General features: G+C 42.2%; 1 protein-coding gene across 3 annotated transcripts in view; it reads right to left on the bottom strand.

Moving 5' to 3' along the window:
* The window catches only part of hgd (homogentisate 1,2-dioxygenase), a 29,085-nt gene extending 10,886 nt beyond the window's left edge, over nt 1-18,199 (bottom strand). The window contains exons 1-3 of one of the 3 annotated variants that reach the window (XM_079489115.1): nt 18,098-18,199; nt 1,658-1,729; nt 117-205 (exon numbers count right to left, since the gene is read on the bottom strand). In XM_079489115.1, the coding sequence (XP_079345241.1) occupies nt 117-205; nt 1,658-1,726 (158 nt within the window). In that variant the 5' untranslated portion in view covers nt 1,727-1,729; nt 18,098-18,199. Of the gene's footprint in view, nt 1-116; nt 206-1,657; nt 1,730-2,755; nt 2,882-18,097 lie in introns of those variants that run through there. The other 2 variants (XM_079489113.1, XM_079489114.1) reach the window with 2 other exon arrangements.
* Nucleotides 18,200-27,387: the final 9,188 nt, after the last annotated feature.

The following is a 27,387-nucleotide window of genomic DNA, read 5'->3' as shown; positions in this document are numbered from 1 at the left end:
CAGACAGAGATGGTTCTCTGTCTGAAGTTTTTTTATTGTTTATTGTAAAGCACTTTGGTACAACTTAAATGTGCTATATAAATAAAGGTGGTATGGTATGGTATGGTTCACATTACCTCCTCTTATTGGCTGGCCGTGGGCAGGTGAAGGCGGAGCCAGAGAGCTGCTCAGCGTAGAGGCCATAGGGACAAACCTGAGGATTGTTCTGCATGCGGGGACACAGTCAGTGGTGAAAAAAGTACTCAAAGTTTTTACTTACTGTAAGTAGCCTATGTAAATACTACAATATAGAACTACTCTGTTGGACTGGAGTCTGGAATTCAAAATGTACTTGAGTAAAAGCACAAAAGCATCAAAATGTACTTTAAAAAAGTACTAAAAGTAAAATTACTCATTGTGCAGAATGTGCCATTTCATGTTTTCAAATGTATAAACATCTTTTGAAAATACTATGGCTGATCTACAAGCTCACAATGTGTCGCATCGCGACGCATTGTGAGCTTGTAGATTGGCTATTTTAAAATGGCCGAAATGTATATAGGGCTGAAGTTGTTACTGTATGACCTTTTTACGTGATTTAACATCATAATATAGTATAATTAGTACTATAGTACTACTATGTAGAAACAGTCCACTTGCTCTGTCACAGCTTTCTTCTTTTTTTTTAAATATTTTTTATCCCACGATTTTATAACCCATTTTTCACCCCTGTGTCAATTATCTAATGTGATCCTGGGCTCTACACACCCTCCGCCAACCTAGTCCCCATATATGGGGGACATGGGGAGAGCAACGGACTTGAACTCATGCTTCCTTCATGCCTGAGTGTCCAAGTTGCTCCTTTACACCTGACAGGGGGGAGTTTCCCTGGTTGGACGTAGCGCGTGGAAGGAACACGTTATTCCAACCAGTTCCTTTCCCCTCCATCAGGCGCCTCGGCTGGCCAGGGGGAGGCAGTTTAGAGACCAGGATTACTGCATGTTTTTTGTGAGGGTACCTACCCTAGCTTTCTTCTATGTGTCTGTTTTGTTAATCAATTAGTGTTTAATGTAATTCACTGGTGATGAAATGAAGGGCATGAAAGATGACACAAATTAACGAACCAATTGAGCGTTGTGAATTTGCTAATGTGTACATGCACTCATGGGTACGTGAAAGAGACGAAACGGAAAGCAGTGTTGTTACTCAAATGTTTTACTTAATTTAAGTAAAAGTGTTAATACCACAATGTACAAATACAAGTAAAAGTCCTGTATTCAAATATACTATTGTCAAAATCAAAAATAGCCAATCTACACGCTGTGGGTTTGTAGATTGGATATTTGTTTTTGTTTTTCTGCCTTGATTTGGATAGTACATTGTAGAATGACAGGACACATATGGGGAATGATGAGGTCGTCAGGCTCAGGAATCGAGTAAAGTAAAAAAGGTACAGTACTTGAGTAAAAGTACCTAGTTATTTTCCACCACTGGCAGAGAGAGAAACAGATAATGGGGGAATAGAGAAGAGAGAGAGACAGACAGACAGACAGACAGACAGACAGACAGACAGACAGACAGACAGACAGACAGACAGACAGACAGACAGACAGACAGACAGACAGACAGACAGACAGACAGACAGACAGACAGACAGACAGACAGAGTTACCACTTACCTGTCCTTCAGGTAGTGAACCTGGACAGCGAGGATCTTCAGATGAGTACTCGTTCCCAAAACCACTCATGTACTGAAATACAGAGAAGATTTTGATGTAGGTATAAGAATAAGTGATGAATAATGTGCAAACTGTGCAGAATATGGATTATTCATGTTGGTTATCAAATTAAGGTTTAATTATTGTCCTGTTAATTCAAATTAGAATGATAGAATCATGTTCACATCAGTTCTAGTTTTGTGTAGTTCTTTCCCCCTTTAGCCATTCAATATTTGGGATGATTTCGCAGAGAACCTCGCCCTGGGAATGGGCTGATTCAATTGCATTTTAGCAAATGGCATTGTTTATATAATATTTCTGCCAAAACACTTTTGGTGCAACTGGAATCTCAGTTAAGTTATCTCAGTTATTATGCTGTTATCCAAAATTGTCAGTCAGTGGACTTGCACTGATGCCATCCCCTCTCTTTATAACAAAGTGGCCCATGTACAAACCAAATAAATGTTGCTGAGTCATTCCTGCTCTGCAAAAAGCACAGACTGTGTGCTGTCCTGTTGTACTATAGCCTATACCAAACATGCATAAATGTGTTGAAAATAAATCAAATAGGGTATAGGATATACACATAATCCTCTCCTTTCTGTTTCATTTAATATTGATTTTGTGGTAGGCTATTTGACAAATATATATATATATATAATCATCATAACACAAAGTCCAATGCACGCATTCCAAGGGAGTGTAGGCTACAAACTTTTCAAGGCAGCCGACCACATCTGGGCAGCTGCTGAATACTGCACTGTGATTGGTCTGTAGGGAACGCCCCTCAGCAAGCCGACATGCCACTGTCAGTGTCAAATGATGATTATCCACCGATATGCGGTGGACAAACATGTAGGCTACAATAACAACTTCAACTCGTAGAGAGTTGATACACTTTTAATTAACATACTACGACGCACAGGCTGTACATAGGCTACTTTTACATTATCATTCTTCATTCACTGTGCAGCCAAGGCTATTCTGCATATTTCATAAATGAGCAGGCTACAGAAAAGGGCTATGCTGATTGAAGGAAGCAAAGAAAGAAAACATAACTGATTGATTACCTTCAGTTCGGCCATAGTGCTGTGTGCTTTTCTCCACAGAAAAGGTTTCTGTTGCGGTTGCTGGTTAAAGTTTGACTTATGTCCTTTTAGATGAGTGCTCTTCAACCAATGTCCAACACGCAACTGGCGAAGGGAAGGGAAACGGACCGGGGGATGGATTTATAGACTTTCTCAATATGGGTTTAATTACGAACAGACCTTGTCCGTGACGTCAGCATTGGGTTCTCTTGTACAGAGGGGGCAGGGTGCTTGAGGTCGAATCTGGACTAACCCCGCCATGGCCATGTGTCAACAAACAAGCACGCACGCACGCACGCACGCACACACACACACACACACACACACACACAGGCCAGGAAGGAGGGGTCACTCATTACAACCCCCCCAAAGCCACCGCTCACTTCACATTATGGTGTGATTTTTAAAACCATGCAAATCAAAGGTATTAGCCTACACACTGTACACAGTGGTGAATGTGGATCCTGAGAATAAAATAAATAAATAATAACAAAAAAACAGCAACAAAAACGTGTCACCTTATATAATACGATTAGGCTTCATAATGGATGAAAATGAAGGGGGAAAAAGTCAAGTGCAAAAAACAAATCACACCCTTGTGAACCGAGCAGTGCAGGCTGCTCAACAACACGACTGGCTGGCTGCCAGCGGTATTGCAACTGTTGAGGCCGTACTCTAAACAGACAGACATACAGACATACACACGCGGCCATTCATTGGAGCGGTTAGGCACCGCTCAAAAATGTGTTGCCAACATTTCATTAGCCTGTTGGATTTGCTGCTCCAATATTGGTCGTTGTCATAGCCTGACAGCCTGAATTTCCATTTCGTTTCACTTCATATCATTGTAATGGTCATGATAGCTTTAATTATGTGTGCTTATCAACCACGCTGCTGTAATTAATTAATTGATTCCATCTCCCAAAAACAATTGTCAGTCAGTGTGCAACTGTTCATCATAAACGCATGCACTAAACGGTAGCCTATTCATATAACTTGTAGGCTAAGAACAATTCATGACTCATGCTGATCCTGCATGAATTAATGCAGGATGTGTCATAAATTGCTCACCATTAACACATACTAGGCCTATATGTAGTTCACACACTTCAAGATCATATAGGCCTAATGTTAATTCACAGTTACATTCATTCATTTGTGACTGATCAAATTGATTCTTCATACCTTTAACACTTTATTTTAGGACCAATTGGAGAATTGTGCTCCTCAGAGGCAGCGCAGGTCTCTGCCAGCCAGGCCAGTTGTAGATTTATATCAATCTTATGGCCAATCAGGATAACTACATCTGACAAATCCGACAGGTCCGTCTTGAATTGATGACATGACTACAGAGATACTGTGTATACCGGTTTGCATGATGTTTGGACAAAATCTGTAGGAGTAATATAAGAAAAAGGTGTTTTGAAAACATCAGCCTCCTGGTGGCGCTATAAAAGGCTGATGTGAAAACTGCAGGGCTCTAGTCTAGGCTATAGGTATGCGGGCACAGTTTCACACTGATTGATCATTGATCATTAAGCTAAACAGAGCAAAGTTATAGGAGAAATGGAGACGGGCTGTATGGCTGTGTCAGACTGGCTCACAGGATAGTAGTCTGGTTGTTTGGTATTTTTCAAAGACCAGTAATATTCCCAGTGACTTATTATGGCCCAGAGAGGGTCCTGGTTGTTCCCCTCTCCATAATTAAACAGAGTCTGACCATCAGATGTTTGCAAAAAGCAATCCTTGCCTGTTGGATATGCAACCTTACGACAAGCAAAGGTTAACCTTAATCCCTGCCACACTCCTCCACCAGTGACACCACCACTGCCAAGACACCCAGAGCCAGACACAATAATTATGATAGCTCTATACTGTGACCTCCACACCCTCTACAGGCCTATAAGGGGCAATGTCCAATGAAGTATAGCCAATTTCCCACCACACCTGCTGTACCTGATGCTACACCTCTATATGTCAGTGTGGTCATCCCAACAGTGACCTATATGCCTGTTATATATGTGAATGAAGACAGCCAGCATCACCAACAAGTTGGATGTCTTCCACCAATGAGGAGGTGATGAGAAGAGCAGGGGTAGCACCACTGTCTGACATCGTCTCTGACAGGAAAAGGAGAATGGTTGGGGCTGGGCACGCACTCCGACTGCCAAGAGAGAGACCGATAAGTGTGGCAATAGACTGGATGCCAGAGGGTGGAAAGAGGAAGAGAGGGAGGCCAAAGAAGACATGGAGATAGGCAGCCAAGGAAGACCTAAGTGAGATGGGTGTCAGCTGGCATGGTGCAAGAAGGGTCGCATGCAGGGGCCGGCGACTTAGTTCCTCCCGTTCCAATAGGAACGAGAGGAATATAAGTCTAAGTCTAAGTAAGCCTGATGTACCAGCTCAGTCCTTGAGTCAGGAGCTATTCAAATTTGTAGAGGGGGGACAGCTTAGGACTCCCTGAGTTTCCAGTCCCCCAGACCCCCATACCCACCCAACCCCAAAATGCTACTGCACAGTGCACACCCGCACCAGCCCTCATAGCCTGGCTAATAAGCCAGACTCAAATCACACTGTCGTGTGGTATTTGAGTCTGGAGATGCTGTGTATGGATCTTGTTTCCCGGGGGGCGGGTTCAAACATTTTCTCTTTGACGCAATTGGTCAGAGCTACTGTCAGTCAAAGGTCTGAGCATTGAACGTCACACTGCACACTCCTCTCTACTCACCGAGGTGGGCCTTGCTAGCCTGGCATGGCCAGCTCTGGCAGAATCATCTGGTTTCCAGGCTAGGACCCTGCATCCAGCAATATATATTTTCACACAAAAAATGGGTTTGTGATGAGCAGTATAAGTGGATGTGGCTGTTATTCAACCAAGGAGTGGTTGGTGCAAAATAAAGGCTTGACAAAAATCAAAAGTAAACAAATGACAGTGCAGCAATGTTGTTGGAGACAACGTGGGCGTTTGAGTGCCGGTCACTCTCATATATTTTGGTTGTGTGAGAAAATACAGGAATTCTGGGACCGTGTTCTCCAGAATTGGGAAGAAATGATGGGTTATAAAATAATTTGTAACCCCCGGATTCTGTATCTTGGATTGACACCTACATAATAGGGCATGATGACATGTGTCAATGGTGGGCGGCTAAAAAAGCCATCACGAGAAGATGCTGAAAACAGAACACTGGCTGGATATTATTGAAGAATGTCTCATGGAAAGAGTTACTTGAAAAACGTTGGGAAAAATGCTATTGTATAAGAGTAAATAGTGTGCAACCCCCTTTTTTCCCCCCTTTTTTTTTACTGTATCTTTTCTTTTTGTCATTATCTTTTTGAATGTATGTTGTGTTTTTGTTGTATTGTTGTTTGGAAAATAAAAACAAAGTGTAAATCCTTTTTTTGACTACTCACATGCAAAGCAGAATCAGTATTTCTGGATTATTATAATTTTCTTTTGTGTGTTTAGTTTGAACAATTGGCCTCAAAAACTTGGGAAATTAGTCTGACACTTGGATGATTGTACATATAGGTAGACCCTCCGATATTTAACACAATTCTAGCAAGACCGTGCCACTCTAACACCTCAAAAAAGTGAGTGACACGCACAGCCACAATACTAGAGGGAGCGGAAACAACAATCTGGTACCACCCACTTTCAAAACAAATATGGGTAAATTCTCCTTCTACAACACAGCCACCCAGGCGTGGAATTCCGTGACCGCCTCTCTCAAAAACTGCAGATCACTTACATCTTTTAAACCAGGCCTAAAAAAATCCACCTTTCAGCAGGCCCAAGGGAAAGGAAATGATCCTTCCCACTTAAACAGGTGATCACCCCTACCTTTTCCCCCACTCTTGTGTACATACAGTTTTTTTTTTCACTGAAATGATTTTGAATGTTGTTGTTACTTTTCTTGTGACCACCGCGCTCTGACTTAAGGTGCGTTACCCGTTCAAATCATATAATGGAAATAAAGGTGATGGGTCGCACACACCAAGACTGCTTTAGTTTTTATTCTTGCATGGTGAATAGCTGATAGCCGAATTTTGTTGTTATTCATGTTGTAACGGCAATCCTTCCCTTCCAATGCATATTTGCTCGTTACTTCACAGGTGATGGGAGTGATCCTACGCAGAGTACTAACAGAAACATGAAAGATGAATGTCCAGTCTTAGGTCCAGTTTTGTTGTATTTATTGAGCAGAAGTGAGCAGTTTTAATCATGAACATGAACATACCAGTGATGTTATTGTTGAAGTTTGTCTGTCTCTGTTCTGTTGCTGCTGGTAAGAAACAGTGTGCTCCCACCATTCCCTGTGTCCTGTGTCCTATCTGATCTGATTAGTGCACCTGAGTGACCCTCTAAATACACACCCAGTGCTGTCAAATCTAAAGCCCGCCACCAAGTGTTCAAAAATAATATGCCAACCTAACCAATAATATAGCACCATCATAATGGCTCCTACACACCGGCCCCCAATTGTCTTAAGTGTAAAAGACACAATTACAAATAAAACATATAAGGAGCCAATATCAAATTCACATTTCTACATTGTTCAATTTTTTTTTACAATTTCAAAAATAAATCAAGTGTTGGCATTCAATGTTCTTTAAACTTTAAGTCTCTTGGAGCCTTTTGTGGTGCATTCAAAGTTCTTTAGTCTTTCAATCTTTTAGTTTTTCTATGACCAGGGGTTCCAGTGCATAGCCTGTGTTGTGTGTGCATGTTGTAATGTATGTGTTGAAGACCAGAGTCATCCCTGCATGGGTCTGTGTTTCCATGGTACATCTCTGTCCGAGGTGGTTTGCGAGCCTTAGCTGGCATCTTGGGTTCCTTGGATGGAGGTGGTTCAGTGTAGGTCCTGTAGTTGTCTCTCCTTGTAACTTTCCTGTGTTTGGTTAGCTGTCTGTGGTCATGTTTCAGTTGTTTGTACTGTAGAGTTGGATGGGTCTGAGAATTACTGTTTTTCAAGATGGAGATTTGATTGACATCAATAGCAGGGCAGCCAGTCTCATTCCTGATGGTGTCGTCTCCTCTTAAGGGACCATAGATGACCCACCCCAGTAGGGTCCTCACAGCGTAAGGTCCTTCCGCCTGGCTGTGGACCACCTCCAAAGGTTCCAGTACCTTTGAGGCATTTGTGCCGATGAGGAGGTCAATGCCAGAGTCTATTTTAGGTATTGTGATATGGTTCAAATAAGGCCATTGTGACAGGTCCTGTTGTCTTGGGATGTTGTGTTGTGAAACTGGCATGCTTTTACAAGTGAACACATCAGACAGGTGCATGAAGTCATCTGTGTCCATCTTAGCTATTGTCAAACCAGTGGTGATATGGTAGCTGGTTTCAGGCTTCACTTGATTCATTGTACGGAGATGAATATTGGTTTTCTTTCCTGAAATGTTCAGCCTTCTCATTAAGCCTTCGGTGCAAAATGTAGATGTGCTTCCATGATCCAAAAATGCATAAGTTTGCAACACTGCGTTTCCCTTGTGGCTCTTAACTTGAACTGGCACAATGGAGAAGATGGAGGTTTCATCACCGGCCCCAATATGACCACATGTGAGAGGTGAGATGATTTCAGTTGAGTTCTTTTGCGATTGTTCTGTTGCCATTCGTTGTTCTCTGTGTTTAATGTGGAGTATTTCAGGATGTTTTCCTTTACATGTATCACATGTTAAACGAAATTTGCAATTTATGCTTAGGTGTCCTGCTATTTTCAAACAGCCAAAACAGACTCCTTTTTCCTTTAAGAAGTCTATCTTCTCTCTGTGGCTTTTCTTCATCATCTGTGGACACCGACCCAATGTGTGACCACCTTTTTTGCAGAACAAACAAGAATGAGAACTGATGAATACATTTGTTTTTACTCCATTTGACTCCACTGCCGTTTCTATGGGTGATACTGTTATTGCAAAACTGCTTCTTCTTGGAATGTCTCCTTTTGGTTTAGTGATGGTTGAAGTTTTGAGATTTGCGATGGGCTTAGAATCCTGGATGTTTCCAAAAAGCGGGTCAGACAGTATTTTCACCTGTCTCTCGATGAAGTTGACAAGGTCTGGGAACATAGCACGACGTCCATGCCTCTCCTGTAGCTCACATGCCTTGTCCCTCCATTTCTCTCTGAGCTTGTATGGCAGCTTCATGATAATGGTCCTCATGTTAGAGACAACATTCATCTCCTCCATATAGGAAATGTTTTCCATTGCATTGCAACAGCCTCTGAGGAAGAGAGATAATGCTTGCAATCCTTTCACATCATCCAGTTTGATTTCTGTCCAGGAAAAAGCCTTTTCCATGTATGCCGTGGCAATCTTATGTTCGTTTCCAAAATGTTTCTTGAGCAGCTGCTTTGCTCTCTGGTAGCCCTGTGATGGAGGCAGATGTTGGCAACTTTGAACCAGGTCTTTTGGATGCCCTCTTGTGTATTGCTCCAAAAAATGTAAACAGTCACCATCATTATCTGTCTTTTTCTCAATTGCACTCTCAAATGCCCTGATAAACCCTTCATATTGTAATGGATCCCCATCATAAATTGGAATGTCTCTGGGTGGCAAAGTGGAATAAAGGTTCTGTTTGACCAGTAGAGCTGTTATGTCATTCTGTCTTTGCAACACATTGTAAATATCACCTTGATTACCAACGTTTATAACAGGGAGTGAAGTATGAACATTATGACCTTGAACACCTTTTTTCATTTGACCCAGTACATTTTCAGTTTGCACATTTTGACTGAGGAGAGGGTATTGCATTGATGGAGTTTGCCTGGGGAGAGAGTATTGAGTCAGAGGAGTTGTATAATGCGCTTTGGCAGATTTTTCATAAATGGTTTGTTTTGGCCTCACAACCTGTGGCTGGGAGGGAGGCTTTGTTTCCTTTGACACATTTCCTTTGTTTTGAGTTTGACCAGGTAAGTATGCGTTTGTATTTGGGTGTAATGTAGACTTTTCCTTTTGAGCAGCAGCCCCTTTTTGCACATCCGAGTTCGTTCTATTTGACGCTCTTGAACTGCTCCTTGAGCTCATCGTCTCCAGAACATGGGCTTTTGCATTGGCTGCTGCCAGCTGAGTCTTCATTTCCAACTGCTCTTTTTCTCTTCTCAACTTTTCCTGTTGCATTCTGAGCTGTTCTTCTTGTGCTTCAATTTGATGTTTCTGCTGTAAGCCAGCAACCTGCTCCATGAGAGCTGCCTTTTCAGCCTGGGCCATAATGCGAGCAGATGAAGATGTTGATGCTTTTGATGCAGTGGATTTGTGTATGGACTTTGAAACATTTGATACACTGTCATGGGGTCCAATATCATCAGCATCCACATCACTCAACCTTTCACTTTCAGCAATGACATGCATTTGTGATTCCCTTTCAACAGAGACGTGCATGTGTGGTTCATTTTCAGATAGCCAGCATCGTACACTTTGTATGAAATCATTGAATACACACATTGTTGGGTCAAACCACTGCTTTTGTCTTTCAAGTTCATCGTCTGGCATTGGTAAAACCATCAATGATGCATGGCCTCCTTTTGCTTCACCACATACACCAATTAATTCATCCAAATTCTGTTCTACTTCATTGAAATTGTCATTTGATTTCATAAGCTCTTTCAAAGTGTACGATGCTGGCTATCTGAAAATGAACCACACATGCACGTCTCTGTTGAAAGGGAATCACAAATGCATGTCATTGCTGAAAGTGAAAGGTTGAGTGATGTGGATGCTGATGATATTGGACCCCATGACAGTGTATCAAATGTTTCAAAGTCCATACACAAATCCACTGCATCAAAAGCATCAACATCTTCATCTGCTCGCATTATGGCCCAGGCTGAAAAGGCAGCTCTCATGGAGCAGGTTGCTGGCTTACAGCAGAAACATCAAATTGAAGCACAAGAAGAACAGCTCAGAATGCAACAGGAAAAGTTGAGAAGAGAAAAAGAGCAGTTGGAAATGAAGACTCAGCTGGCAGCAGCCAATGCAAAAGCCCATGTTCTGGAGACGATGAGCTCAAGGAGCAGTTCAAGAGCGTCAAATAGAACGAACTCGGATGTGCAAAAAGGGGCTGCTGCTCAAAAGGAAAAGTCTACATTACACCCAAATACAAACGCATACTTACCTGGTCAAACTCAAAACAAAGGAAATGTGTCAAAGGAAACAAAGCCTCCCTCCCAGCCACAGGTTGTGAGGCCAAAACAAACAAACCATTTATCTCTCTTCCTCAGAGGCTGTTGCAATGCAATGGAAAACATTTCCTATATGGAGGAGATGAATGTTGTCTCTAACATGAGGACCATTATCATGAAGCTGCCATACAAGCTCAGAGAGAAATGGAGGGACAAGGCATGTGAGCTACAGGAGAGGCATGGACGTCGTGCTATGTTCCCAGACCTTGTCAACTTCATCGAGAGACAGGTGATTGGACACACCTGCAGCTCTATTGGGGTGAGTTGGTTTGGAAGCTGGCTTTGAATCAATGAGCAAACATGTCTAGTGGTGATGGAGATGCTCAGCCACAAGATGGTGACATTACACAGGATCCTGAAAAGGAAAAGAGTGTTAAACACAACTCTAAAGACTTTAAGTTATTTGAAAGGATAAGAGGCTTGAGTATTGGAAAGGCTACCAGCTTAAGAAAAGCTTTGAAAGAGCTTATGAAATTCTTACTTGAATGTAACGGCAATCCTTCCCTTCCAATGCATATTTGCTCGTTACTTCACAGGTGATGGGAGTGATCCTACGCAGAGTACTAACAGAAATATGAAAGATGAATGTCCAGTCTTAGGTCCAGTTTTGTTGTATTTATTGAGCAGAAGTGAGCAGTTTTAATCATGAACATGAACATACCAGTGATGTTATTGTTGAAGTTTGTCTGTCTCTGTTCTGTTGCTGCTGGTAAGAAACAGTGTGCTCCCACCATTCCCTGTGTCCTGTGTCCTATCTGATCTGATTAGTGCACCTGAGTGACCCTCTAAATACACACCCAGTGCTGTCAAATCTAAAGCCCGCCACCAAGTGTTCAAAAATAATATGCCAACCTAACCAATAATATAGCACCATCATAATGGCTCCTACACATGTCATGTCTACGAATTGATTGCATACGGCCTAAATTGAAACAAGACCGCAAGGACCTTTTTTTTGGTCTGTCCCTTTTGAACGGAGTGTTTGACTGTACTCTGTTGCTGTTTTTACATTTATGTTCAATAAACCACGTGGCCTTGAAAAAAGTATATGTTCAACTAAATTCATGATGGTAAAACCCTTACTATATGATGTAGGATGGTTTTAGTACCAATAAAAATGATATCATATATTACTATGACGTTGGGTTGAGTCCTTTTTTTTTGCTTAGATTGACTGAACAAATCTTCTGTCTTATATTGTCAGTTGTCAGTTTGTCAGGGCCTATGGAAATATGGATCTTAAACGTGTCTGATAATTCTATAATTTATCTATAATTTAAATAAACTTTTATGTAAGAGCTAATTTGGTTGTATATTATCAATTAATGTAGGCTACAAACTAGTCACATAAAGTCATAGTGACTTAACTCTGTTAACTATGAGTATTACGAATTATGTTCTGTTGTAAGTAGGATAGGCATTTATAAGCTTTCGGCTTCTGCCTATTCCTTTTGATCACCTTCATGTTTTGTAACAGCTTCCATTCATTGTTATAAATATACTGTATTTGAAACTGAAGGATGATCAAATAAACTAAACAGTAGAAGCGTTTGTTAATGGTGCAGCAGCGGCAATTCATTATAGATTCTCCATTGATTCACCCATTAAATCACCATGAGTCCTGCTTTAGTTAACAACAACAGCATGGCCTCTAAAAACGTAGACATTTACGTAAAATGTAGCCTATTCAGTTCTTTTCCTTTTCTTTTCTTTTTAAAGAGGACCAGAGGGGTGCCTAATATTCCCAGTGGTACTATAAAAAATAATCAATTTCCCTTTCTCATTCTTGCCTCTATTCCCTTTTTGTCTTTCTTATCTCTTGGGGAGGTGTTGGAAAGGGGGTAAATGATGGCAATTCTCATAGTGGAGGCGCAAATAAACTCGCTGCAGCAGAAGTAACTGTTCTCTAGTAGAGCGTGCAGCACAACCCGGACCCCCCGCTGGCAGGCAGTTAGGGTGCTGTGCCAAAGACGAGGAAGAAAATATCACGACCCAGTCTGAGGAAATTGATCTACTCCTTGTATGGAGACAGAAAATGAGTGAATTTAATTTCGTTCTTGACTTGACTGATAGAATTCTAGATTTCCTTTGGCTGCTGTCCGAATGGGGTCTGTGTGCTTTAAAGGGCAAAAGCGGTTGAAGATGGTAGAAAGGAGCCTATACTGCATTGACACTTATATCTATGCATGCATGAGTGGGCCATAAATGCTTTGTTATTATATGCCTGCTGGACTTAGTGGTTTGAAATGGTGTTCTTGAACTCACCTGGCAGTATATCCACATATATATGCATTAACAAGTAATGACACAACCACACACACACAGCATAGCATCCATCGTTCTGTGAGATGATTATTCAGCCCCCTCCACACGTGCGCGCGCGCACACACACACACACACACACACACACACACACACACACATGTACACACACACACACACACACACACACACACACACACACACACACACACACACACACACACACACACACACACACACACACACACACACACACACACTTATATTTTCTGATTTTCTGATCAGGACATCATCATAGCCTACTCTTTGTGTTGTTGGGGTCCATAAAAGATACACCAAATAATGTGTACTCTAGATACTATACTGTAGGTTGCTAACTTGCTACATGATGCTCCAAGTTAATCCATCCACCCACCGAATGAACAGGATAAGTGAGTTTGGTGGGTGCATGGATTAATTTGGAGCATGGAGCTGCCTTTACTGTCTCAGAGTCAAACAGAAACACAATGTATCTGTTGTCAATAGTCTTTGCATACAGCACAATACATTACACTTACACTGAACAGACATGCTCAATGCATGCATGCCATATGTGGATGCTCACATGCAGTAATGTAAGAAGGCTTCAACAAGGCAAGGCACAATTATTCTTCTTCCCGTTTATTAACTCAAACATTAGTCTCAGAGGCTACCAACTTGCGCACTGTCAACCTAACACTGATGATGAAACATTAATCAGAAATAATTGCCTATGCTAATTTTCTCATTTAAATCAATGGGAAGATTAGCGTGAGTAGACTTACTATTAGGAGGGTCCATAATAATGTTATGCAGAGAGATGAGTGTGATAGTGTTACTGTTAATCGATAGGTATACAGTATGGTTTACCACTAATTTAACACACCATCCATAACATGTCATTGTCATCAGCTACTGTATGTTTGAGTTGCATTGTGAAGAACTGATGAGACTTTTTTAGCCACTATTGTACTTGTAAATTGAGATAATGATAATCTGCAGCAGCCCAAAACCTCTGCCAATTTCCACTTTGCAAGATTTCCCACCATTTAGCATATTTTACATAACACATTTTTAGCTTTTATAGTAAAATGGTGCTTTTATCAAAGGCACTTTACATAGATTGTGCATTCACCCATTCACACACAAACCAATACGGGAACGAGTGGCATTCCAACGCACCGCCATTCCGACTACGTGGCTTCCGCGTGCGGTTAGGGTTAGGGACAGGGTTAGGGCCGATTCATACTCCTATTTTACCGCTGTTTCGGCGCTGTAGTGCCGAAATGATTTCGGCTCGTCGGAAATTTTCAGTAGCACCGAAGAGCCGCCTTTAGGACGGTACCCGCCCCCCCCGAACCTCAAATGACGTCACATTGTAGGCTCTACAGCGCCGAACCGACTTTTATTCGGCTCTAAAATAGGAGTATGAATCGGCCCTTAGTATTGAGCGAGTAGAAATGGCAGTGCGTCGGAATAGCCTGCACATTGGGAGCAATTAGGGGTTCAGAGTCTTGCTCAAGTATTGCTCGACACTAACTCCTGGGATCGAACTGGGAACCTTGTGGTTCCCAACCGGCCGATCTACCCTTCCGATTGGCTATGACTGCTATGACTTGGCTACGAATTTTGCGCAAGTAGCCTGTTTTGCACAAACTGCCACAAATCATGAACGCAGCATCCAATTGCCATGAAACTTTGCATGCACACTCCCACTCGGCCTCCACAAATTGTTCTAATTGGCGGCACTATGGCTGTGGTCATTATTGACTTCCAAAGGTGTGGGCCTTGGGCCTGGCAGAGATCTGTACTCAGAGGAGAACACTTTTCTAGTTCCCTCTGTGTCAGCATCAGACTTAAAGGTACTTTGACCAAGCGGCAAAATATGACGCCTTGGGAGCAAGTATCCTGGATTATTGTGTTTTAATAAGACACTAATGCAGTGTAATGTTAAATTACCCTTGGCATAAGCTATCCAATTGTGTTGTTTGCGCCCGCATGCACACACACGTGCACGCCCGCATGCACACACACACACACACACACACACACACACACACACACACACACACACACACACACACACACACACACACACGACAGCTCCATTTAACGCTGATTAGATTTGCAAGGACATGTAGTATAACAGCTCAATGTCTCCTGTAACTACTCTCTCGCTTTCTCTCACCATCCATGTCCCTCTATGCGTCAGTTGAGTATCCCTTGAATTGTATCCCCACTAATGATATGCAAATGGTTTAATATGAAGATAAAGACGGCGCTCTCCTGGTTCATGGCCTTTACGTTTCCACAACAATAGTTCCAGCGACGAGGACATTATTTGGGAGTCATTAAATGATGGCCTTCCTGACATGCACCCCCTCACCAACAGCCCGCATTGGCCATTAAGAGCTGCTCCTCACACCCACACCAAGACACACACTACAGACGCCTTTTAGCACCAGCTCCCAGTTCCTTACACATCACAGTGTCACAGAATAGAAAATTACACTCTCCTCCCACAGAGAAAATTGCTTTGGAATTGCTTGGTTATAAAGATGTGCTTTAAAGGGAGGGGGTGCATGCAAAAAAAAGAAGGGAAAAAAGGCACACAAACACAATTACTTAAGCTCTCCGAGGACGAATCTTACAACTTAATCAGAGGATTTACCAATTATTGATGTCAAAAGGGATTTTTCTTGTCAGTTGCATATACTGTATATGCATTTTGTGCATATTTCTCTTTAGTCAAATGGTAAATGGTAAATGGTGCATTTATATAGCGCCTTTATCCAAGGCGCTTTACATAGATTGTGCATTACATTCACCCATTCACACACACATCCATACACTGATGGCAGCGGAAACCATGCAAGGTACCAACCAGCACATCAGGAGCAATTAGGGGTTCAGTGTCTTGCTCAAGGACACTTCGACACTAACTCTGGGGGAGCCCGGGTACGAACTGGCGACCTTGCGGTTGCCATCCGGAAACTCTACCCCTGAGCCACCGCCGCCCCCTAGTCGCCGCCCCCTAGTCAGCATTAGTGTGTCCACTAATGCTGACTGCATTAGTTAATGCTTGCTACGTGCATTAACAATATCTTAGCTTGTATAGGTATTTGCTCTAGTCTATGTGCTACTGCAGCTGAGATGTTAAGCCAAATGAGATATGATAATATGTCTGGGCAATGTCAGGCAAACAGCCAGAATAGACCATGATGAATGTGTCAGGTCTGAGAGACATAGCAAAGGGTCTGAAAAAGTAGATTAGTAGAACACAGCAGAGAAGATTGAATGAAAGATGGGGTGATGTAGGAGAGTGAAGTATATCGGTCAAGTGTTCCGATGCATAGTAGCCAACTGCATAGTAGCCGCTGCATAGTAGCCAACCCTCTCTCAACCAGACAAAAATTCAACTCCAGTACTTGGGTCAAAGTATAGATACTCCTTGTCAAATATTACTCCAGTATGTGAAGTGAAGGTTTCTCTGTGAAATGTTTTATTTGAGCTAAAGAGTAGTGATTTAAAAAAAAATACTCAAGTATTCAAAACAAATTACATTTATTTTTTATTATGAATGCATTGCCGTATTAAAAGAGATTTTCAAATAGCTGGGGGCGAACTCGTAAGAAATCACCACGATTTGGCTTTTGGTGACTAGTTTTAGAATTTTGGCGTGGTGTTAGGTATGGGTATACTATAAGGTTTTCAAATAGCTGTGCAAACACGTTGGGCGCGCCCCCTAGTGGTCGGTTTGCAATGAAACCACTATTAGATATGTCAGTATATGGTTGGAACCCCAAATAATTGATAGAAGAGATTTTTCAATGGATTCTGTTACCATTGGGTGTGCTAAGATTTTAGTATGTTATTTAGCACACCCAATAGTAACAGAATCCATTGTGAAATCTCTTTTAGTGTCTAATTTTTGAGGTGTGTAAACAGACCACTAGGGGGCGCTTGAAATCATTATACCCATACCTAACACCACGCCAAAATTCTAAAACTAGTCACCAAAAGTCAAATCTTTACGAGTGCGACTCCAGCTAAAAGAAATGTGCAAGAAATATTCATAATAGCAAAAATAGCAGATCTACAATCTGGGGTGTCAATTGAACGCAGAAATGTGTAAAAAGGACAATAAGGGTCCATTGTACTGTGTAGGATTCTAAGGAAGCAGCTGAAAATTACAACACAAATTTGACAAAGCAGGCTGTGAATACTAATAAATAGCATGTAATTGTAGTCTCTGCAACGTGTTGCCCTTCGGAGCTCAGAGGTGAAATGGCAACAGGTAACAAGCATAGGCTACTTGTATGAGCAGTGAAATGATGGTGCTACAACTGTAATGTCCATCATAGGATTGAGCTTTAGCCCATGTTGTTGTCTGGTGGCAGTTAAACCTGATTTATACTTTTACACCGTCGCACGACAGAGCATTATTTAAGAATTATCCTGTTTCACTCTGCAAGGAGGCATGGCTGACAGACAGACAGACAGACAGACAGACATACAAGAAAGGGTGCCTCTGAAATGGTATAGTTTATACAGATATAGTGTACGTGTGATGTGGAGACGAGAGGTAAACAAGAGCATTAGAGAACATTGCATGTTTGTGATTGTTTTGGGCCCAAATATGTCACGGCAGAAGCATGGAAATAATATTATTGAAAACGATAGTGACTGTGTCTATACCTGGCCATACATATAGGAAACGTGTGTTCCTACATGCATGTGTGGACGTGTAGTGTAGTGTACGTACATGCATGTGTGTGTGTGTGTGTGTGTGTGTGTGTGTGTGTGTGTGTGTGTGTGTGTGCATGCGTGCGTGCGTGTGCATCCAGTAGCTTACGCATTGCTTATGTAGGGGGGTGATTCCTCAGTTGTTCCCCTGGTCTCTCAGGCCAATTTGGGGGTAGAAAAGCACTTCGATCATGGCCTGCTAGTGTGAGGTATACCCCAGCGGGGGGCAGCAGAGCCCTGCAATCTATATTGGATTTATTCCTTTCCCATCTACAGGCCCAACACAACCCACTGAGAGGAAGTCTCAACTGTCCCACAATAACACACACATGAGCACATAGTCCTATAAACAAACATTCATAGATGCAGAGTATGCACGCATGCGCGCGTACACACACACACACACACACACACACACGCGCACACACACACACACACACACACACACACACACACACACACACACACACACACACACACACACACACACACACACACACACACACACCTTCAATGTACACTCCCCCACAGCCTTCAATGTACACTCCCCCACAGCAAGGAAGTTATCACAACACACTCTCTATCTCTGCATGGGTCTCACCATAGGGTCAAAGTATACTGGAATTTAGACTGATGGAGATAGAAACTGAGAGAGAGAGAGAGAGAGAGAGAGAGAGAGAGAGAGAGAGAGAGAGAGAGAGCGAGAGAGAGAGAGACACACATAGACAGACAGACAGACAGACAGACAGACAGACAGACAGACAGACAGACAGACAGACAGACAGTCGGACCATGGTACTTATGGAAAATATTGTTCTGATTAATACAGGCCTGTTCTGAAATTGATTTTATCACATTAAATCAAGAAAGGGGAATTTACATAAAATTCAGACAAGGTCAGGGAGGAATTACGTTCTTAATTTAGTCTATAATCAAATGTAATTTGCATCACACCATTTGAGCAAGGTATTGCACTAACTGAATAAATGGAATTCTTCAGTCTCGGGGTGGGGGGGGGGGGGGGGGGTGCTCTCTAGTTTTGATGAGCTGGCAAGATCACTGATTTGCATATTAGCTACTTTGATTAGCTCTCGTGATGATTCTTGTGGATTTTTGTCCCTCCTGCAATCGAATTAAAACGAAGGCCCGCAATCAATAAAAGGGCAATGCAGCATTGAAAACACATAAGCCTCTCTGCTTGTGCGGTCAACAGGCGAGATGGCAGTGTTGCTGTACTGCTGCTGATGATGTAGCTCACTGTTTCTCAAAACCTGGTCCGGGCCCACCAGGGTTCCAAATCGACCCTTGTGGGCCTGTAACCACCAACTCGAGAGTGTATACAAATAGAACCATTTTATTGCGACCGCACGTTGCAGTTACTATGAAAACCAGCAGGAAGCTGTCACGCACTTCCTCTGTCACGCGCTTCCTGTTACTCTGTTACTCTCTTGCTCTCTCTCTCTCTCTCTCTCACACACACACACACACACACACACACACACACACACACACACACACACACACACACACACACACACACACACACACACACACACACACACACACACACACACACACACACACACACACACACACACACACACACACACATTAGTGTTAAGCCAGTTCAGTTGTGGTAGATCAGCTCAATTGCTGTCCAGCACACATGAAACTCTGTTACTCTTGCCTGTTGCACTTTTAACATGCTTGCCTGTAACGGCAAACTTGCTATTTTACAACGCTTTGTCTGTAGATGTAACTACACACCTCCTCACGTGTGCTTTGAAGAGCCTTTGCTTGTAAGTTTTCATGCTTTAGTTGAGCCTGCGGTCGCTTCTCGCCCTTAGGCTTCACTCACACCTTCGCATCTAGCATACAACATTGATGCATGATAGATGTAAAGAAAGGGTTTACCCCAATGCATTTCCAATGGAAGTCACATGGTTTGACACAACATTTGTGTTGTACGGCTTTCGGCTGTGTTTCGACTGCCCCCCACCCCCTCATACAACACAAATGTTGTGTCAAACCATGTGACTCCCATTGGAAATGCATTGTGAGCTTGCATCAGTCAAGTCTCATGCATCAGCTATACATCAATCTGTTGCGAAGGTGTGAGTCAGGCCTTAAGGCATCTTGTATATATCTATTTGAGAACCCCAATCTACACTGTAAAATGATCTGCATTCATTTAACCTACGGGTCCATTTGGTTCCACAGTGGACCCGTAGGTTAAATGAATGCAGATAATCCCAGGTAACTCTGAGAGGGTATACAAGTGGAACTTCCACTTGTATACCCTCTCAGAGTTACAGACCTGTAAGGGTCCATTTGGAGCCCCTGGTGGTTCCCGGACCCGACATTGAGAACCAGGGAAGTAACCTCTTTTCAGCAAACGAAACGAGCTCTTCATTCATGGGATCAAACAAATCAGTTATCATTGGAGACAATGGGGAACATGTGACCTCTATCCACCTGCAATGAAAGAGTGGCCCCTGCACAAGGCTCATGCATGCATGGGCCCCAGAATTGATAACGCTCGACAGAAGCCGCATGGTTTCCAGGCTCCAACTCAACTCATCTGTGGAATGGTGAAATCATGCGTATGTCGCAATAGCCTGCAGATATAACCCAGTACATGCACAATTACAGGAGTGGATGGACGTATAGGTATAATGAGTCCATTTAATAGCCCTTGCAGGCATAGCCCTGCAGGCCCCTGTGTGGTTCTCAAAGTGAGGTCCGAGGACTAGGGGTCCCAGGCTCCAGCAAACGAAGAACAGTTTAACCATACTTCGGTTGTTTGGAAATAACCATATTCCTCGAGCTTGTAGATCTGCTATCACTATCCATTTTGCCTTTTTTTTTATAAACAAAATATGGCACAACATATTTTCAGATGGGGTTCTCAGACAAAAAACATATTTCAGCACCATGAGGCCCATATCGGTCTGAAGGAGTATAGCCTTATATATGTGGGCAGATGCAAAGATACAGTCTACCATTCATTGTCAACGGAAGCCAGCGACATGAAGATGCAACGATGCATCCGACGTTTAGCTACTGCAAAAGCTGTGTGCTTTGCATCTGCCCGTTTGAACGCAGCATTAGAGACACAGAAGACAGCTGATCCAAATAGTCGTAGGCCAATAGAATCATTGCGCATTAATGTTTTCCTTCGTTGTGAGCTAGGGAAAGGCACATTTTAAATACATGATATAAGTGATTATAGGCTTGCAAGATTGCTTTCCATGTGGCCTTCTGGAACAAAGGCCAGCGAAACCCCAAAGATATAAGGCTGAAGCATTTTACAGTCATTAATTATTTTCCTTGCATAAGGCCAAATTACCGAGTTTGTTGAGCGAAATTAGAGCCCTTTGTTTTTTATCAGACCACATTACCGTTGGAAATTACGGATGATGACTGCGAGTGCTATTGCCTTTGTTGTTCCGATCATCGCCTGTCGTTCTGAACGCGCGCTAACAAAGTCATTAAATTGACTCGCTCGTGCTCTCATTATGCGGGTTGTTAATAACCGCTAATTAACTTTGCTTACGCGCGTCTTAAAAGCCCCCTCCGCCTCGCGCTCCCTCCCCTCGTCTTCCTGGCAGAGCAGCATCCAATTATTATGTCCCAGCAACAGCAAGGATGGAGGACATTATGTCGAAGGCCAGGAGACAGCTAGAGTAATGTTTGATTAGAGAGAGACCCATTGCTTCTCAATATCACCAGAACCCCACAATACATATAGTGTGTGTGTGTGTGTGTGTGTGTGTGTGTGTGTGTACTGATTGTAATGCTATTCACGAATTTTGTTGGGTCCCCATGGAACCTCCTTCTCAAGGAGGACGGGGGGCTGACCCCGGCCCCGGACCCGACCTTGAGAACGACTAGCAGGTGTTCCCATCTTACCCATGGGTAGGCTACCACATGAACCACAGCCACTTTCCACATGCTGCATTATCACGGCCAGAAAAATAAAACTTTCAATACAATATTTACAATATTTATACAATTCTTGCATGGTCACCCCTAGAAGCAAAAACATTTTGCTTATTTGGCCTACTTTACAGTGATAACTGACACACCTGTAGGAGTAGTTGATCACGCAAAAAAGATAATCTCATGGGCTATAATGTTCACATGGCAAAAACTCAAATTTGGTTAATTCCAGACTATTTTATATAGGCCTAGCAGTTATTTGTATATCCTATACTGGTGGTGTATTTTGCTTTTGATTCATTAAAACGGGTGGCTAATGGCTCGAAATTCGAATGACCCTGTTGTCAATGTCCCCTATTGATCATAGGATGGATCATAGGAATTACCCTGTTGTCTATGTCCCCTATTGATCATAGTCGCCATGGATGAAATAAATCAGTGGAGTGGAACTTCCCCATCATGCAGACTGAATACATCTGGACTCTCCGTGACCATGACGTACGCAGCGTACGTCATGGTCACGGAGAGTCCAGATGTCAAGCGTACGGTACGCTGGCCACGTGTCACGTCAGTGCACAAACACTTTAAAGTTGAATCAACATTCAATACAACATTGGAAAACACAAAGCATTCTCACAATTTTAGATGACGGAAAACATGATGATTCATCTAGGCCTTACGAATCATCATTCATCATGAGCCTCGTTTTGTCATTTGCCAAAATAGACCAGTCCCCAGATGGGGATAAAAACCATTCATAAAATGACCCTGTAGGCATTCTTGCAGAAAAGTACTTAATGTGTTGTTTCTATATGATTTTTATGTGCTGAATCCATTTCTTTTTTTGAAAGTTCAATGTAACCCAAATAAGAATCCACTGTATGCCGGTGAAATGAGGGTACCAGTTTTTTAGAATTCCTCTTCCAACATCATGTTTTAGGCAAAACATCCTGGTCAAAGTAATGTATACATTAGGCCCCTGGTGGTGACCCAAAACACATTGAATTCAATGGAGCGACATTCTATAGCTATATTCTATAAATATAATGGGGATTTCTGCTTTGTAGAATTCACCCCCAGAATGAGTTACAGACTCATTCTGAGTTACCGTCTGGTGCTCTTGAACCCGGGGATATGAGAACCAAGATGGTGAGTGCATGGTTTCTGGCCGTTTTACAGGAAGCAGAAGTCCCCTAAAAATATGCCGTCCCATAGACTAAAATGTATTCTTGGTGAATACATTTAAATATATAGTGAATGGAATAGTACTCCTGATCAGGACGGCACTAGAGCTCTGTGAAGGGGTCAGGGGTCAGTTAATGGTGTGAAGTAGTTAGGGTGGCACAACTACTACTACTACTACATGTAGAGGGAAGGAACCACAGCAGGCATGACAGCAATGGAGTCCTGTGGATAAAAGCCTGAGAACAAGTCACAGCCATAAGCTAGCATAGCTCCTGACAACTGTCGCCTGTACACCTACTGTCAAGGGAGTGAGAGCGGCGCTTCTTTGATGTATGGCTACCCTTAAATGTTCTGACGATTTGAATTGACGTGTCTTCGAGGTCTAATTCTCACTCTGTGAATGGCAGGAGTCAACATCCAGATGTGTGGCTGGAGTCTTCACCAGAGCGCCAGGGCTCTAGTGAGGGTTCCAGTTCTTTGGAAACACAACAGCTGGATGTGTGGCTGGAGTCTCCACCAGAGCACTGCGCTGAGGGTGTCAGTTCTTTGGAACAACACTTTCTCGATGGACAGCAAGAATCTCCACCAGAGCCCCAGGGCTCTAGCCTGGTTCCCAGCCTGATTCACTGTGTTCTGTAAATGGTGCATTTGCAGCGAAGTGACAAAACTAATCATGGAACGCAGAAAATTACTCTGGAGACCAGGCTCACAGGGCTTTTATAAGATTTATTTATCAAAATTATAGCTATTTCCAGTTTTTAGTGATTCATTATGCTAATTACTCAATTTCTAACAAAACAGTGACTTGTATCACTCGGCATATGGCAGAAATGGATTCAGCACATCAAAATCATATAGAAACAACACATTAAGCACAATTATTTATGAAAATTATAGCCCATTTCCAGTTTTTAGTGATTAATTATGCTAATTACTCAATTTCTGACAAAACGGCTCGGCAATCGGCATACGGCAGAAATGGATTCAGCACATCAAAATCATATAGAAACAACACATTAAGTACTTTTCCTCAAGAATGCCTACAGGCTTCAGGCTTTTGGCATTTCAGGACCGGTCTAAAAAGAACAGGACCTGTCAATCTGTTCTTTTTGGCAAGTGACACCCTGGCTGGGCAATGGGGTATAGGCTACTAGTAGTATAGGGGCCATATACAGCCTATACCCCATTAATATAATAGGGCGCCTATACTATAAATTAAGCTTAGGCAAGACTCACTCGTATTTCCCTTGTGGTTGTGACTGAATTGATGAATTCCTGTTCTGTTCTTTGGCTAAATAGAAGTGTATATTTGTACGTCTCTTAATGTTTTGATGAATTGAACAAGGTGTGGCTGGAGTCTTCACCAGAGCGCCAGGGCTCTAGTGAGGGTTCCAGTTCTTTGGAAACACAACAGCTGGATGTGTGGCTGGAGTCTCCACCAGAGCACTGGGCTGAGGGTGCCAGTTCTTTGGAACAACACTTTCTCGATGGACAGCAAGAATCTCCACCAGAGCCCCAGGGCTCTAGCCTGGTTCCCAGCCTGATTCACTGTGTTCTGTAAATGGTGCATTCGCAGCGAAGTGACAAAACAAATCATGGAACAGCAAATTACTCTGGATACCAGGCTCACAGGGCTTTTATAAGATTTATTTATCAAAATTATAGCTATTTCCAGTTTTTAGTGATTCATTATGCTAATTACTCAATTTCTAACAAAACAGTGACTCAGTATCACAGTATCACTCGGCATATGGCAGAAATGGATTCAGCACATAAAAATCATGTAGAAACAACACATTAAGCACAATTATTTATGAAAATTATAGCCCGTTTCCAGTTTTTTGTGATTAATTATGCTAATTACTCAATTTCTGACAAAACGGTGACTCGTATCACTGGGCAATGGGCATATGGCAGAAATGGATTCAGCACATCAAAATCATATAGAAACAACACTTTAAGTACTTTTCCTCAAGAATGCCTACAGGCTTCAGGCTTTTGGCATTTCAGGACCCGTCTAAAAAGAACAGGACCTGTCAATCTGTTCTTTTTGGCAAGTGACACCCTCGGCTGTGCTGGGGTATAGGCTATATAGTATAGGGGCCCTATATACTACTAGTAGCCTATACCCCATTAATATAATAGGGCGCCTATACTAAATTAATCTTAGGCAAGACGCACTCGTATTTCCCTTGTGGTTGTGACTGTGACTGAATTGTTGAATTCCTGTTCTGTTCTTTGGCTAAATAGAAGTGTATATTTGTACGTCTCTTAATGTTTTGATGAATTGAACAAGGTGGACCCTCTTGTAAACAAGTGTAATGCTTTATTGCATGGGTCGTCCACTCACAGTTAACAGTCTTTGTATTGAGTTGTGCTTGAAATGTACTGTAATTCTACAAACTGTTAATAAATACTTCAACCAATCAATCAAAACTGTATAAGTAGACGTTGTAGTTACTCTTCAGACCAGGAGATGGCGCCAGCTGAAAAGCCTGAAAGTTGTCGGAAAACCTGTTGAAGTTGAACGCCTTTAATATTAATAGATTTTCGAGGGTCTTTACTTTATCGAGGCCTTGACTTTTAATAGGGCTTTTTAAATTCCCATTATAAGGACTTAGACACACACACACACACACACACACACACACACACACACACACACACACACACACACACACACACACACACACACACACACACACAAAATATAGGCTACCTTATAAATATTTACTTAATTATAAATAATTAAATAGCCTAAATTAAATTAATTTATAAAATTATAATATTTATTTATTTTTCCGTCAGATGGTATGGTATAGTAGCAATCTCTACCTGGTAGACCCTAAAAATCTCAACAATTCACGCATCCATTCCTGGCGTTTCCCGCGAGGAAAATCATCAACTTTCAATGAATGTCACATGTTGAAAATGCGAAAATTGCATTCATTCCTCCTTCTCCCCCCAATGTAGCTATATATGCACGTAATTAGTATCCCACGTTATAAACAAAGAACGGATGTCCTGCTGGCAGAAATGGCTGCATGACATCTCTTTTTTTCCACGGGGTTAATAACAGTGCGCGGATAAATGAATCAAATTGTGCCCCCTCCCCCCCCCCCCCCCCCCAAATTACAGAGCGACTTATACAGAACCGTCTCTGCATTACTCACGTCTGTTTGTCAGCGCGCAGGTGGAAAATACATAACATTTTATATTGTTATTACTCTCATTACCGGTTGACTTGAGTGCAAATAAACAAATCCAGAAGTTTCTGACACCGTAAATGTGGGGAATTAATTGTGCTTTTAAAGCATCTTTTATGGCGTCAGCATGTCTCTTTGATTTTCAATGTGCATCAATAGCAACCTATATAGTCAACACACTATAGGCCCTATACTGAACACAGCAACATAATACATTACACATGGTTGTTCTCAAACCTTTTCACTCAAGGACCCCCAACTAATTACCCCATCTGAAAATATTTTGTGCCATGCATTAAATACCACATAGGTTAAAGTGGTTAAAAGTGGATTTGAACCTAAAATAAAATAAAATGTCTTAACGTGCTATATTGTGATGCGATGCCTTATAACCGAGGACGGCGGGGAGATATAAAGGGGAGGGGAGGGGGGCGACGATGAGAGTAAATTGCAGCTTGTTGAAGTTTCTTTTCTGATTGAATCGTGAAAACGATGCTTTTAACAGCGATGGGCTCTGATGCGAGGCCCGGCCCCCGGGGTCAGGCCATTCGCAGCAGGTTTAAATATCTTTCATTTAAAATTACATTCTCGATCCACTCCATCTATATAGGCTATCCCTCTCCAGAGCGAGCCGGCGCGGAGGCCCGGCTCCCGGCGTCTCGCAGTCGCAGGACGCACAGCCGGGAGAGAGCGGGCAATTAGAGCTAGAGTAGAGAGAGTGAGAGTGACAGACAGACGAGTAGATAGAGGGGTGCAGGTACAGCAGGTATAGGCTATTATATACAGGAGGTATCACATGACGACTTGATAAGGCCTGTTGTGTGCTGTGTGTGTGTGTATATATATATATATATATATATATATATATATATATATATATATATATATATATATATATAATGTTTGAGCAATACAATTATAATACGCTTTTAACACATGCGCCATGCACAGAGGCTTTTAAATACTACATTTATTTAGTTTACATAAAATAAAAAGAATCAGACTCCTGTGATTAAAAATGTTAATTACACAAATCCATGGATATTGTTGGGCTGTTATTAGTCGT

This window comes from Electrona antarctica, assembly GCF_951216825.1.
Source record: "Electrona antarctica genome assembly, chromosome: 20".
NCBI classification, from domain to species: Eukaryota; Metazoa; Chordata; class Actinopteri; order Myctophiformes; family Myctophidae; genus Electrona; species Electrona antarctica.
The sequence above is the reverse complement of the archived record's forward strand: the minus strand, read 5'-3'. Positions and strand labels throughout refer to the sequence as shown.